At 44.0% G+C, this 16,598-nt stretch overlaps 2 protein-coding genes across 2 annotated transcripts in view; one reads left to right on the top strand and one right to left on the bottom strand.

The window, feature by feature from the left end:
• The first annotated feature begins 433 nt into the window (after positions 1–433).
• Positions 434–13,274, top strand: kcna7 (potassium voltage-gated channel, shaker-related subfamily, member 7). Its single transcript, XM_030789781.1, has 2 exons — positions 434–1,144; positions 12,351–13,274. Exons 1-2 carry the CDS (start codon positions 434–436, stop codon positions 13,272–13,274), a joined length of 1,635 nt encoding a protein of 544 aa, XP_030645641.1.
• Positions 13,275–15,357: 2,083 nt separating this feature from the next.
• fgf21 (fibroblast growth factor 21) overlaps positions 15,358–16,598 on the bottom strand; it is a gene marked incomplete at its 5' end in the record, with an annotated part of 2,581 nt that continues 1,340 nt past the window's right edge. The window contains 2 exons of the mRNA XM_030789780.1: positions 15,358–15,672; positions 16,434–16,537. Of these exons, the coding sequence (XP_030645640.1) occupies positions 15,358–15,672; positions 16,434–16,537 (419 nt within the window). The remainder of the gene's footprint in view (positions 15,673–16,433; positions 16,538–16,598) is intronic.

The raw sequence follows: 16,598 nt of genomic DNA, 5'->3' as shown, positions 1-16,598 counted from the left end.
AGTTTAAAATTTACTCACAAGAAGAACATTATTTGCCTGTAATGAAAGTGATGATGTTTTGTGATTGAGTCCTGTAACGACAGTGATGATGTTTTGTGATTGAGTGCTGTAACGACAGTGATGATGTTTTGTGATTGAGTGCTGTAACGACAGTGATGATGTTTTGTGATTGAGTGCTGTAACGACAGTGATGATGTTTTGTGACTGCCTTTTACAGGTTCCTTCCCATCACTTGACTTGATTGCACAGCATTTTTTCGCATGTTTTCTTTCTCCACTTATTTATTTGACTGCCCCTTGTCTTCTACTTATTCCACCATCACTTGATCTGTATGGACCTGCTTTCTGAGGTATGGCCTGAGCATAAACTCTACCTGTATGTCCCTGTGGCAGATATAGAGACCCTGCCTGGAGCAAAACGTGACGTTTAAGAAATGGATGATCAGGATAAAGGAGGGAGTGGAGATGGAGGGATAAGCAACAAAAAACAAAAAGAGATGGACCCTGGTGAAAGCAACAAGCGCAGCAAAGAGCAGCGCAACCAGGCAGAGAAAGGAGAGAAAGAGAGGGAGAGCAGGGAGAAGGAGAAGGGCGAGGGCAAACGGGAGAGCCGGCGTTCAGGGTCGCTGTGGCGTGGCGGCTGGGCGCTAAGCGAGCGTCTGGCTATTAACGTATCAGGCATGCGTTATGAAACACAGCTACGCACTCTAGCCCAGTTTCCCGACTCACTGCTGGGCGATCCACGACGACGCCTACGCTACTTTGACCCACTCCGCAATGAGCTCTTCCTGGACCGGAACCGAATTTGCTTTGATGCTATCCTCTACTTCTACCAGTCTGGAGGCCGACTGCGGCGGCCTGCCAATGTACCGCTGGACGTCTTCATGGACGAGCTGCGTTTCTACGAGCTGGGTGAGGACATCATGAATCGCTTTAAGGAGGATGAGGGGTTCCCCAAAGAGGAGCCACGGCCGCTGCCTGACAATGAACTACAGCGCAAATTGTGGATGCTGTTTGAGCACCCAGAATCATCCAGTGGAGCCCGTATCATTGCCATTATCAGTGTGATGGTGATTGTTGTGTCCATCCTCATCTTCTGCCTGGAAACGCTGCCTGAATTCAGGAACGAGAAAGAGCAAAGAGAGGTGAGAGAAAAAGAGCAAAAATGTGAGAAAAGAAGGAATGAGAATGCAAAAAATATATCCTGAAGGTAAATGTGAGTGAAGGTAAATGTGAGTGATGGTAAATGTGAGTGAAGGTAAATGTGAATGAAGGTAAATGAATGAAGGTAAATGTGAATGAAGGTAAATGTGAGTGAAGGTAAATGTGAGTGAAGGTAAATGTGAATGAAGGTAAATGTGAATGAAGGTAAATGAATGAAGGTAAATGTGAGTGAAGGTACATGTGAGTGAAGGTAAATGTGAGTGAAGGTAAATGAATGAAGGTAAATGTGAGGGAAGGTAAATGAGAATGAAGGTAAATGTGAATGAAGGTAAATGTGAATGAAGGTAAGTGTGACTGAAGGTAAATGTGAGGGAAGGTAAATGTGAATGAAGACAAATGTGACTGAAGGTAAATGTGAATGAAGGTAAATGTGAGGGAAGGTAAATGTGAATGAAGGTAAATGTGAGTGAAGGTAAATGTGAGTGAAGGTAATTGAATGAAGGTAAATGTGAACTTAAGTAAATGTGAGTGAAGGTAAATGTGAGTGAAGGTAAATGTGAATGAAGGTAAATGAATGAAGGTAAATGTGAGTGAAGGTAAATGTGAATGAAGGTAAATGAGAATGAAGGTAAATGAGTGAAGGTAAATGAATGAAGGTAAATGTGAGGGAAGGTAAATGAATGAAGGTAAATGTGAGTGAAGGTAAATGTGAGTGAAGGTAAATGTGAGTGATGGTAAATGTGAGTGAAGGTAAATGTGAATGAAGGTAAATGAATGAAGGTAAATGTGAGTGAAGGTAAATGTGAGGGAAGGTAAATGTGAATGAAGGTAAATGAGAATGAAGGTAAATGAGTGAAGGTAAATGAATGAAGGTAAATGTGAGGGAAGGTAAATGTGAGGGAAGGTAAATGTGAATGAAGGTAAATGAGAATGAAGGTAAATGAGTGAAGGTAAATGTGAATGAAGGTAAATGTGAGGGAAGGCAAATGTGAGGGAAGGTACATGTGAATGAAGGTAAATGAGAATGAAGGTAAATGAATGAAGATAAATGTGAATGAACGTAAATGTGAGTGAAGGTAAATGTGAGTGAAGGTAAATGTGAGTGAAGGTAAATGTGAATGAAGGTAAATGTGAGTGATGGTAAATGTGAATGAAGGTAAATGTGAGGGAAGGTAAATGTGAATGAAGGTAAATGTGAGTGAAGGTAAATGTGAACAGGAAGAGAGCGTGATAGGAGAGGGACAGAGAGAGAGAGAGAGATAAATAGATAGATGGAGAGATAGAGAGATAGGGAGATAGAGACAGAAAGAGAGAAAGAGAGAGAGTGTGTGAGAGAGCTTGAGTTCAGCTTGAGTTCAGACCAGTGAGTACCAGTGAGTACCGTAAACGGTGTGAGAAAGCATGTGACAGAGAAGACAAAGGGTCAGAGTGAAAGACAGGAATTAGAGTGAGAGACAGTGGGATAGAGTGAAAGACGGGAATTAGAGTAAGAGACAGTGGGATAGAGTGAAAGACGGGAGTTAGAGATGGGTAGAGGATTAGAGTGAGGGATGGGTGGAAATAGATAGATAGATAGATAGATAGATAGATAGATAGATAGATAGATAGATAGATAGATAGATAGATAGAGAGACAGATAGAGAGTTAGAGTGAGAGACAGTTGGAGAGTTAGAGTGAGAGACGGGTAGAGAGTTAGAATGAGAGACAGTTGGAGAGTTAGAGTGAGAGACAGTTGGAGAGTTAGAATGAGAGACAGTTGGAGAGTTAGAGTGAGAGACAGTTGGAGAGTTAGAATGAGAGACGGGTAGAGAGTTAGAATGAGAGACAGTTGGAGAGCTAGAATGAGAGACAGTTGGAGAGTTAGAGTGAGAGACAGTTGGAGAGTTAGAATGAGAGACAGTTGGAGAGTTAGAATGAGAGACAGTTGGAGAGTTAGAGTGAGAGACAGTTGGAGAGTTAGAATGAGAGACGGGTAGAGAGTTAGAATGAGAGACAGTTGGAGAGTTAGAATGAGAGACAGTTGGAGAGTTAGAGTGAGAGACAGTTGGAGAGTTAGAATGAGAGACAGTTGGAGAGTTAGAGTGAGAGACAGTTGGAGAGTTAGAGTGAGAGACAGTTGGAGAGTTAGAGTGAGAGACGGGTAGAGAGTTAGAGTGAGAGACAGTTGGAGAGTTAGAGTAAGAGACGGGTAGAGAGTTCGAGTGAGAGACAGTTGGAGAGTTAGAATGAGAGACAGTTGGAGAGTTAGAGTGAGAGACAGATAGAGAGTTAGAGTGAGAGACACTTGGAGAGTTAGAGTGAGAGACGGGTAGAGAGTTAGAGTGAGAGACAGTTGGAGAGTTAGAATGAGAGACAGTTGGAGAGTTAGAGTGAGAGACAGCTGGAGAGTTAGAGTGAGAGACAGTTGGAGAGTTGGAATGAGAGACGGGTAGAGAGTTAGAGTGAGAGACAGTTGGAGAGTTAGAATGAGAGACAGTTGGAGAGTTAGAGTGAGAGACAGTTGGAGAGTTAGAGTGAGAGACGGGTAGAGAGTTAGAGTGAGAGACAGTTGGAGAGTTAGAGTAAGAGACGGGTAGAGAGTTCGAGTGAGAGACAGTTGGAGAGTTAGAGTGAGAGACAGTTGGAGAGTTAGAATGAGAGACGGGTAGAGAGTTAGAGTGAGAGACAGTTGGAGAGTTAGAGTGAGAGACAGTTGGAGAGTTAGAGTGAGAGACGGGTAGAGAGTTAGAGTGAGAGACAGTTGGAGAGTTAGAGTAAGAGACGGGTAGAGAGTTCGAGTGAGAGACAGTTGGAGAGTTAGAATGAGAGACAGTTGGAGAGTTAGAATGAGAGACGGGTAGAGAGTTAGAGTGAGAGACGGGTAGAGAGTTAGAGTGAGAGACAGTTGGAGAGTTAGAATGAGAGACAGTTGGAGAGTTAGAGTGAGAGACGGGTAGAGAGTTAGAGTGAGAGACAGTTGGAGAGTTAGAATGAGAGACGGGTAGAGAGTTAGAGTGAGAGACAGTTGGAGAGTTAGAATGAGAGACAGTTGGAGAGTTAGAGTGAGAGACGGGTAGAGAGTTCGAGTGAGAGACAGTTGGAGAGTTAGAATGAGAGACAGTTGGAGAGTTAGAGTGAGAGACAGTTGGAGAGTTAGAGTGAGATTCAGGTTGTGAGTTGGAGTGAAAGACAGATAGATGGCTGAAGTAAAAGAGACGCTGAGTGTTGGAGTGAAAGACAGGCAGGTTGATGGTGAGATTATTTTTGACATGTCGTTAAATCTGATCCACACTGATTGAGGGTGAGGAATGGGAAGAAGGCAACAGGGAGAGAACAGGAGGACAGAAATACAGTATAAAACATTACAGTATAAATACAGTATAAAACATGAAAGAGGAGAGTCAGAAGAGAAAGGTGGAATTGTGAATCAGAGGGAGGGAAAAGAGAGAGGGAGAATGGGAGTAAGCCTTGGTAAGAAGAAAAATGACAAATGAAACAAAACAAGAGAAACGTGGAGTTGTGTGTGAGCACAGCAGGAGAAAGAGGGACAGTGTGTAATTGTTAGAATGGCCCTGAGTGTATGTGTATCAGGTTTGTTTCCTATCTGCTTTCCAACTGAAGGTGCCACCCCAAAGCTCAGCCAAGACATTCCCTGAGTTTGGCCCAGATGGGCTATACGCCCGTACCCGACAGATGGGGTACACGCCCATACCGGACAGGAGAGAGAGAGAGTGAGAGACAGAGAGAGAGAGAGAGGTAGAAGCAGAGGCAGAGGCAGAGACAGAGACGGAGACAGAGACAGAGGGACAGAGACGGAGACAGAGACAGAGACAGAGAGAGACAGAGAGAGTGTAGAGTAAAGGAGAGGGCCAGAGTCTCACATTACCCCTCTGAGATGTAAGGGTGCTATATATAGAGGAAGGACAACCCATAGAGTACATCAACACACAGACGGGGGCTGGGATTCACAAGCCTGCTGACTCCTATACTCACAGAGCTATGGAAAGACACATCTGTTTGATGACTTGTACAAAACAAGATTAAGATCTTACTAATGACTGGTGCCAAAGCAAAGACCAAGGCACACAGACACACATATTCACACAAAAACACACCTTCACCCAAACACACACACACACACACACACACTCAAGACCTCAGAATATAACAGAGTTGGCAAGTACAGAATGATGTAACATGTGTATAACAAATAACAACACTGACACATAACACCCAGCATAACACACGACATAACACACAACACTAACACACAACATCACACACAACAATAACACACGACATAACACACAACACTAACACACAACACTAACACACGACATAACACACGACATAACACACAACACTAACACACAACATAACACACAATGCAGCACACAACACTAACACACAACATAACACACGACATAACACACAGCATAACACACAACACTAACACACAACATAACACACAACATAACACACAACATAACACACAGCATAACACACAACACTAACACACAACACTAACACACAACATAACACACAACATAACACACGACATAACACACAACATAACACACAGCATAACATACAACATAACACACAACACTAACACACAACACTAACACACAACATAACACACAACAATAACACACAACATAACACACAGCATAACACACGACATAACACACAACACTAACACACAACACTAACACACAACATAACACACAACAATAACACACAACATAACACACAGCATAACACACGACACTAACACACGACATAACACACAATACTAACACACAACACTAACACACGACATAACACACAACACTAACACACAACATAACACACAATGCAGCACACAACACTAACACACAACATAACACACAATGCAGCACACAACACTAACACACAACACTAACACACAACACTAACACACAACAATAACACACGACATAACACACAACACTAACATACGACATAACACACAACATAACACACAACACTAACACACAACATAACACACAATGCAGCACACAACACTAACACACAACATAACACACAACAATAACACACGACATAACACACGACATAACACACAGCATAACACACGACATAACACACAACACTAACACACAACATAACACACGACATAGCACACAACACTAACACACAACATAACACACAATGCAGCACACAACACTAACACACAACATAACACACAACACTAACACACAACATAACACACGACATAACACACAACACTAACACACAACATAACACACAACACTAACACACGACATAACACACAACATAACACACAACACTAACATACGACATAACACACAACATAACACACAACACTAACACACGACCTAACACACAATGCAGCACACAACACTAACACACGACATAACACACAACACTAACACACAACACTAACACACGACCTAACACACAACACTAACACACGACCTAACACACAACATAACACACGACATAACACACAACACTAACACACGACATAACACACAACACTAACACACAACATAACACACAACAATAACACACGACATAACACACAGCATAACACACGACATAACACACGGCATAACACACGACATAGCACACAACACTAACACACAATGCAGCACACAACACTAACACACAACATAACACACAACACTAACACACGACATAACACACAACATAACACACAACACTAACATACGACATAACACACAACACTAACACACGACCTAACACACAACACTAACACACAACATAACACACAACACTAACACACGACATAACACACAGCATAACACACAACACTAACACACAACATAACACACAACACTAACACACGACCTAACACACAACACTAACACACAACACTAACACACAACACTAACACACGACCTAACACACAACACTAACGCACAACATAACACACAATGCAGCACACAACACTAACACACAACATAACACACAACAACACACGACATAACACACGACATACCACACAACATAACACACGACATACCACACAACATAACACACAACATAACACACAACACTAACACACAACACTAACACACGACATAACACACAACACTAACAAACGACATAACACACGACATAGCACACAACACTAACACACAACATAGCACACAACACTAACACACAACACTAACACACAACAATAACACACGACATAACACACAACACTAACACACAATATAACACACGACATAACACACAATGCTCACACACAACGATCACACACAACATGAACACATAACACACAACACTTATAACACTCACACAACATATAACACACAACGGTCACACACAACACACAACACTCACACACAACATAACACACAACACTAACACACAACATAACACACAACATAACACACAACACTAACACACGACATAACACACAACATAACACACGACATAGCACACAACACTAACACACAACATAACACACGACACTAACACACGACATAACACACGACATAACACACAACACTAACACACAACATAACACACAACAATAACACAACACTAACACACAACACTAACACACGACATAACACACAACACTAATAACACTCACACACAACACATAACACACAACGCTCACACATAACACACAACACTCACACACAACATAACACACAATATACAACACTGACACACAATACACAACACTGATATATAACACACAATACACACACATAACACACAACACAGGCCTCAGAGTAAAACAGAGTTGGCAAGTGCAGAACGATGACAATTTAACATCAGTATTTTCTACTCTGCTACACATTGGGCACACTGGTTCAAGCTGATTGGTGACAAAGAGAGAGAATGTCCCCCTGCAGATACAGGTCACATTTCCCGCGCCCTTTACACATCACAGAGACACCTCTGACCTTAGGCTGACCTTTCAAATCAGCAGACAAATTGTTTCACTTACATACTTTCTGTCAAAGGCGTTTTACAGCTCTATGAAGACATATGTGAACGCAGACTTACACACACACACACATGCACACACACGCACACGTGTGCACACACACACACGCACGCACATGCGCGCACACACACACACACACGCACGCACACACGCACATGCGCACGCACACACACACACACACGCACGCCCGCGCACATACACGCACGCGCACACACACACACGCGCGCACGCACACACGCACGCACGCACGCACGCATGCATGCACACACGCACGCGCTCACACACACACGCACATGCGCACGCACACACACACGCGCACACACACACTCACACTCACACACACACACGTGCGCACGTGCACACACACACACACACACACAAGCAATTTGGTCAGATACCCAGCATATAGGTCAACCTTACTGTAGTAAAATTTGCCACATTATTATTACAATGATATCAATACCTCAGCATACATATGTGAGCTGAAACATGAACAAAATGAACAAACACCTACACATAACATACAACACTCCTACACAATACACATAACTCTCACACATAACATACAACACTCCTACACAATACACATAACTCTCACACATAACACACAACACCTACACAATACACATAACACACAACACCTACACAATGCACATAACTCTCACACATAACACACAACACCTACACATAACACTCACACATAACACACAACACTTCTACACAATACACACAACACCTACACAATACACATAACATACAACACTCCTACACAATACACATAACATACAACACTCACACATAACACATAACTCTCACACATAACACACAAGCCCTACACATAACACTCACACATAACACATACATAACATACAACACTCACACATAACACACAACACTCCTACACAATACACATAACACACAACTCTCACACATAACACACAACACTCCTACACAATACACATAACTTACAGCATTCACACATAACACACAACACCTACACATACACACAACACTCCTACACAAAACACAAAACACTAACACATAACACACAACACTGACACATTACACATAGCACTCACACATTAAACAAAAGACACAACTCTGACACACAACACTCACACATAACACACATAACACACAACACTGACACACAACACTCACACATAACACACAACACTCACACATAATACACAACACACAACACTCACAAATTAAACACAACACTTACACATAACACATTACACACAACACTAATACATAACTCACAACATTGACACATAACACACACATAACACACAATACTCACACATAACACATAACACAAAACACTCACACATAACACACAACACAACATTCACACACAGCACTCACACACAACACACAACATTCACACATAACACACAACATCCACAAATAACATACAATACTCACATGTAACAAACACTGACACATAGCACATAGCATACAATACCGACACATAACATACAGCACTCCTAAATCATTTTGCTATGTGCTTTTACACTGTTACATTTGTTGCCACTCTTAGAGGAAAGCTGTGGGTTAAATGAAATGTCAGAGCTACCTCTGTGCTGCTATAAGCCTGGATCAGAGAGGCTAGAGGCAGGTAAGGAGAGTAAGAGGTCAGAGGTAGGTAAGGAGAGTCAGAGGACAGAGGTAGGTAAGGAGAGTCAGAGGACAGAGGCAGGTAAGGAGAGTCAGAGGACAGAGGCAGGTAAGGAGAGTAAGAGGTCAGAGGTAGGTAAGGAGAGTCAGAGGACATAGCAGGTAAGGAGAGTAAGAGGCCAGAGGCAGGTAAGGAGAGTCAGAGGACAGAGGTAGGTAAGGGGAGTCAGAGGACATGGCAGGTAAGGAGAGTAAGAGGCCAGAGGCAGGTAAGCAGAGTAAGAGGCTAGAGGCAGGTAAAGAGAGTCAGAGGACAGAGGCAGGTAAGGAGAGTAAGAGGTCAGAGGTAGGTAAGGAGAGTAAGAGGCCAGAGGCAGGTGAGGAGAGTAAGAGGCCAGAGGCAGGTAAGGAGAGTCAGAGGACAGAGGCAGGTAAGGAGAGTCAGAGGACAGAGGCAGGTAAGGAGAGTAAGAGGCCAGAGGCAGGTGAGGAGAGTAAGAGGCTAGAGGCAGGTGAGGAGAGTCAGAGGACATGGCAGGTAAGGAGAGTCAGAGGACAGAGGCAGGTGAGGAGAGTAAGAGGCTAGAGGCAGGTGAGAAGAGTAAGAGGCCAGAGGCAGGTAAGGAGAGTAAGAGGTCAGAGGTAGGTAAGGAGAGTCAGAGGACATGGCAGGTAAGGAGAGTAAGAGGCCAGAGGCAGGTAAGGAGAGTCAGAGGACAGAGGTAGGTGAGGAGAGTAAGAGGTCAGAGGTAGGTAAAGAGAGTAAGAGGACAGAAACAGAGGGGCCTGAGGAAGAGGGGCTGTAATGAAGCTGTACCATAGTGAACGTCTGAATGTGTCTAGTCAAGGTGCTTACTGTGGGTCTTACATGTCAGTGACAGTTCATGGTCACAGAAAGACCTGCACACAAGAATAAAATGAATGAAGAAAACTTTCTCATAAAATGTCTCTCTCTTTACAGTATTTCAACAGCTCATCTTAAAAAAGTGTAAAAAGTGCAGGTGCAGAGTGCAGCAGGGTTTGTTATCTCTGGTAAAATCATCTCTGGAGAAAAGAATACAATTCATGCTGTGATATGCTTGCCTGCCTTTGGCACATACTGTAACTATGTAAAGTATCAACAAATGGCACAGGCACATAACACAGATTAAGGTTGAACTGGTTCATACTGATAGCTGTATTTTGTATTTTGTTGTCCATTGTGTAATGATTGACTGAAAGAATAATTCATTTGACCATAAGTTGTGTTGTTTGAGGGAAATATTTGCTTTTGTTGCATGTTTTCAGTGTTTTGACAGTGTTAGATTTTTGGCCAGTCAGCTTCTGTTTCAGCCTGCATGTTAATTGTTTTGAAAATGTGACTTCAGAGTGAAAATGTGTTTAAGCAAACGAGAAAACAAACTGTAATATGCTTTGTCTCCTCCTGTCTCCTCTCCTGTCTCCTCCTCTGTCTCCTCTCCCATCTCCTCTCCCATCTCCTCTCCTGTCTCCTCTCCCGTCTCCTCCTGTCTCCTCTCCTGTCTCCTCTCCCATCTCCTCCTGTCTCCTCTCCCGTCTCCTCTGCCGTCTCCTCTCCTGTCTCCTCTCCCGTGTCCTCTCCCGTCTCCTCTCCTGTCTCCTCTCCCATCTCCTCCTGTCTCCTCTCCTGTCTCCTCTCCTGTCTCCTCTCCCATCTCCTCCTGTCTCCTCTCCTGTCTCCTCTCCCGTCTCCTCTCCCGTCTCCTCTCCTGTCTCCTCTCCCATCTCCTCCTGTCTCCTCTCCTGTCTCCTCTCCCATCTCCTCCTGTCTCCGCTCCTGTCTCCTCTCCCGTCTCCTCTCCCGTCTCCTCTCCTGTCTCCTCTCCCATCTCCTCCTGTCTCCTCTCCTGTCTCCTCTCCCATCTCCTCCTGTCTCCTCTCCTGTCTCCTCTCCCGTCTCCTCTCCTGTCTCCTCTCCCGTCTCCTCCTGTCTCCTCTCCTGTCTCCTCTCCCATCTCCTCCTGTCTCCTCTCCTGTCTCCTCTCCCGTCTCCTCTCCTGTCTCCTCTCCCGTCTCCTCCTGTCTCCTCTCCTGTCTCCTCTCCCATCTCCTCCTGTCTCCTCTCCCGTCTCCTCTCCCGTCTCTTCTCCTGTCTCCTCTCCCGTCTCCTCCTGTCTCCTCTCCTGTCTCCTCTCCCATCTCCTCCTGTCTCCTCTCCCGTCTCCTCTCCCATCTCCTCCTGTCTCCTCTCCCGTCTCCTCTCCCATCTCCTCCTGTCTCCTCTCCTGTCTCCTCTCCCGTCTCCTCTCCCGTCTCCTCTCCCTTCTCCTCTCCCATGCTCCCTCCTTCTCTTCTTTGTTCTCTTCTTCCCTTTAGCCATCTCTGAATCCCCTTTTCTTTTCTTTTCTTTTCTTTTCTTTTCTTTTTTTCCTGCATCTCTGCCCACTCTTTCTCCTTCTTTTCTTCTTTTTCTTCTCTCTCTCTCCATTATATCTTTTCTGCACCTTTTCTACCTCTTCTTTCTCTCTCTCTCTCCCATTAAAGCTGTCTCTCTATTTCTGTTCTTCATTTTTGTCTGTAACATGTCCTTCTTTTGACCCCTGCCCTCTACTCTCTCTCTTCTCTGTCTCCAGCAATACACGTACCAGCCCCACCCTCACGTCCCCAACGCCACCATCCTAGTCCCTCCACTCTCCTCCCCCTTCCATGATCCTTTCTTCCTGGTTGAGACTATGTGTATCTGCTGGTTCTCCTTTGAGTTGCTCATGCGCTTTGCCTGCTCTCCCAGCAAAATGCACTTCTTTAAGGACGTCATGAACATCATTGACTTCTTTGCCATCATTCCCTACTTTGTTACTCTCGGCACAGAGTTGGCAAAGTCCAAGGGGGCCACGCCAACCATGTCCCTGGCCATCATCCGCGTCATCCGCCTGGTGCGTGTCTTCCGTATCTTCAAACTCTCTCGCCACTCCAAAGGCCTTCAGATCCTGGGACAGACGCTCAAGGCCAGTCTACGAGAACTAGCCCTTCTTATTTTCTTCCTCTTCATAGGTGTCATTCTCTTCTCCAGTGCCGTGTACTTTGCTGAGGTGGACAATCAGGAAACAACCTTCACTAGCATCCCTGAAGCCTTCTGGTGGGCGGTTGTATCCATGACTACAGTTGGCTATGGCGACATGTACCCAGTAACAGTGGGTGGGAAGCTGGTGGGCTCTATGTGTGCTATTGCTGGCGTTCTCACTATCTCGCTGCCCGTGCCTGTCATTGTGTCCAACTTCAGCTACTTCTACCACCGAGAGATGGAATGTGAGGACAGCCAGGAGTACACACATGTCAACACCTCCCTCTGGGAAGAGGAGGATGGGGAAGGGGAAGAGGAACCAGAGGAAGGTCTGGAGGACCAGAGCAACTACCTGCCCCTGGATGGAGGAGTGGGCTACCAGGGCATCTGTGCTCCGCTGAATGGGGCACTGCTGGCAGGGCTGTGCACAGGGCAGACAGGAGAAGTGAGAAGTGGAAACGTATATCTCAGAGAACCACTGGTCACTCAGGTCTGAGGGAGTTAACACTGAAGTGTCGCCTGAGCCTTTCACTGGACACAGCCTGTATGACTTGTTTCCAAAAGACAGAGACAGAAAGGAAAAATGTGAGGGGAGACCATTAGGTTAGGAGGAGAGAGAGAGAAAGAGAGAGAGAGAGGGGTTAGGAGGAGAGAGAGAGAAAGCGAGAGACTGAGGAGTTTTACATATGTTAATGAGGTTGCAGACTTGCACTGGGTAAAATACATTACCAGTCACAAAACTGGGACAGGAAACACATGATAAAGGTTTACAATGACAGAAACAACTGAGAGAGTGACAGAAGGTCAGAAATGACCGAACAGCAATACTAACAGACCATTTTTACATTGTAGATTTTATATTGTACTACAACTGGAAATGTGTCCTCTGAGGTGAGGTCAATGTATAGTTAATATTTATTCATATATTTAAGTCTGTTTCAGAGTGGGCTGCTGAGTGTTAGGGAATCATTAGGGAAACAGAGAATGTTTTGAGCTGAGCTGGATTTTGTGTCATTGCAAAGTCATTATTAAATGTGATAAAACTGCATTGTGTTGACTGTTATGGTGTCGTGTCCTTAACATTAGTAATACCTATTACTGTATGATCACGAAGGCATTTTTTGAGTGGATAGCATTGTGTGTTATCATTATTTGTCTGTTCATCACACCAGTTAAATAAAACACATAAACAAACAAACAGATAAACAACTAAAAATACAGAATTGTATATTATATATTGGAAGGACTGGGTTTGAGAAAGTGTGTGCTTCCCTCTAAACACACGCAACTGAGCGTGTGTGTGTGTGTGTGTGCGTGTGTGTGTGTGTGTGTGTGTGTGTGTATAAGAGCATGCATTTGTGGTCATGTGTACTGCACAGTGATAAAGTGTGGGTATTATTTAGTCTGGTGAGTTTAATGAAAGTTTTATTTATCATTGAATGATAATGTCTACAGGAACTTCCAGTTTGTGTGCTTACCCCCCCCCCCCCCCCCCCCCCAAGCACAAACATGAGGAAAAAGTAGCAAAATAAATACTTCACAAATAAATTAGAAACATTTAAGAATCTATGTTTACAGCAATAAACTGGCAGAAAGGTAACATAAAAGCTGTAAGCATTGTAAACTCAGTTCAGTGGTATGTAAATATGTTGTGTGGTAACCACGGTTTGTTTGTGTCAGTCATGATAACAGTTAAACCAACATCTCAACAACGCGTTTGTGACACCAGGCCCATGTAGAGACGACGTGGCTGTAAACACAGCGTGACTTCAGTACTACAGTGTGACTTCAGTACTACAGCGTGACTTCAGTACTACAGCGTGACTTCAGTACTACAGCGTGACATCAGTACTACAGTGTGACATCAGTATTACAGTGTGACTTCAGTACTACTGCGTGACTTCAGTACTACAGCGTGACTTCAGTACTACTGCGTGACTTCAGTACTACAGCGTGACTTCAGTACTACAGTGTGACTTCAGTACTACAGTGTGACTTCAGTATTACAGTGTGACTTCAGTACTACTGCGTGACTTCAGTACTACAGCGTGACTTCAGTACTACAGCGTGACTTCAGTACTACTGCGTGACTTCAGTACTACAGCGTGACATCAGTACTACAGTGTGACTTCAGTACTACAGCGTGACTTCAGTACTACAGTGTGACTTCAGTACTACAGCGTGACTTCAGTACTACAGCGTGACTTCAGTACTACAGTGTGACTTCAGTACTACAGCGTGACTTCAGTACTACAGTGTGACTTCAGTACTACAGTGTGACATCAGTATTACAGTGTGACTTCAGTACTACAGTGTGACTTCAGTACTACTGCGTGACTTCAGTACTACAGTGTGACATCAGTATTACAGTGTGACTTCAGTACTACAGTGTGACATCAGTATTACAGTGTGACATCAGTATTACAGTGTGACTTCAGTACTACAGTGTGACATCAGTATTACAGCGTGACTTCAGTACTACAGTGTGACTTCAGTACTACAGCGTGACTTCAGTACTACTGCGTGACTTCAGTACTACAGTGTTCAGACTTCAGTGTTACAGTGTTCAGGCTTCACTTCTACATGTGCAAACCAGGACTAAACAGAGACTGTGTGTTCCCCAGCGGCCCCACACCAAATGGGTCGTCAGAATCCAGATTCATATACTCCCAGCTTTGTCTCAGATCACCCCCCTGGTCCTCCTCCTCTATCCCTGCCCCCCCGCACAGAGAACTCCTCACAGGGAGAAACCGAGACAGAGAATGCCCTCTTCTCTCTCCAGACAGTTTTGACGGGAGGGACACAGGAAGTCCAGTGTGTGGGGAGAGGAAGAGGGTGTATCCATTGGCCAATAAGAGCTCTTGAAAGGTGCAGTCTAACTGTGTGTGCATATGCTGAAACAGAAAACACAGATCGTGAGCAGGGTCCATTCATCGTGTAGATTGTATATGTGTATTGTAGATATAGAGTCTATGCATCGTGTAGATTGTATATGTGTATTGTAGATATAGAGTTTAAGCCTCATCCATCAGTTTTCTATATAGGGAAACCTAAGAGGGAATTATCCCATTTATTCTATGGGCACTGACCAAAGAATAAAAATTTGGATATAAATTGGATAATGGATAAAATTATATACAAAAAATATTTGACATGAATTGCCCATATACAATTGAAAATATTAACATTAAAAAGCAAAAACCACTGTGTTGTCAGGGTAACAACTTCCTATGTAATATACCCTAAGCTCAGCCAGTGCATGGATGTGTCCCTGCTGAAGTGGCCTACAGCATCTGTAAACACAAGACTGCTCATCTAACATTGTCACCCTGCCACTGAAATACCTCTGAAAAGAATTTCCTGCCTTTGATATGGGAGAATAATGTAGCATAATGTTAGCCTAAAGCAAGCAGCTATTACTGTCGTTTACAACTGTTGGTATATATGCCTTTTAAAGAATTAGAACAGTGATTCAACTTTTGACCGTATCTATGGTTGAGGTGTCCCAATATACAATATAAATGGAAACCTGTCAGCCAATCAGAATCAAGTATTTTCCATGGTAATGATATAAAATGTGACGAGCAGAGTGATAATGAATTTGTGTTGCATGACTGTGAGTGAAACACAAGGCGGAGAAAGTGTGAGATCAGACCTGTCCTCTCAGGTGTCCAGCGTGGTTGACACACAGGAAAAGAGCTGTAGCCACTCCTCTAATGACAGTCTGGCCTGCCTTCACTGAACGCAACTCCAGCACACCTGCAGAACAGTCACACCTGTCAGTCCACAGCGATGCTTTATGGCCTCTACTCCGAGAGAG

Source organism: Chanos chanos, chromosome 13 (genome assembly GCF_902362185.1).
Source record: "Chanos chanos chromosome 13, fChaCha1.1, whole genome shotgun sequence".
Taxonomy (NCBI): Eukaryota; Metazoa; Chordata; class Actinopteri; order Gonorynchiformes; family Chanidae; genus Chanos; species Chanos chanos.
Note: the sequence above shows the minus strand (reverse complement) of the source record. Positions and strands in the feature narration are given on the sequence as shown.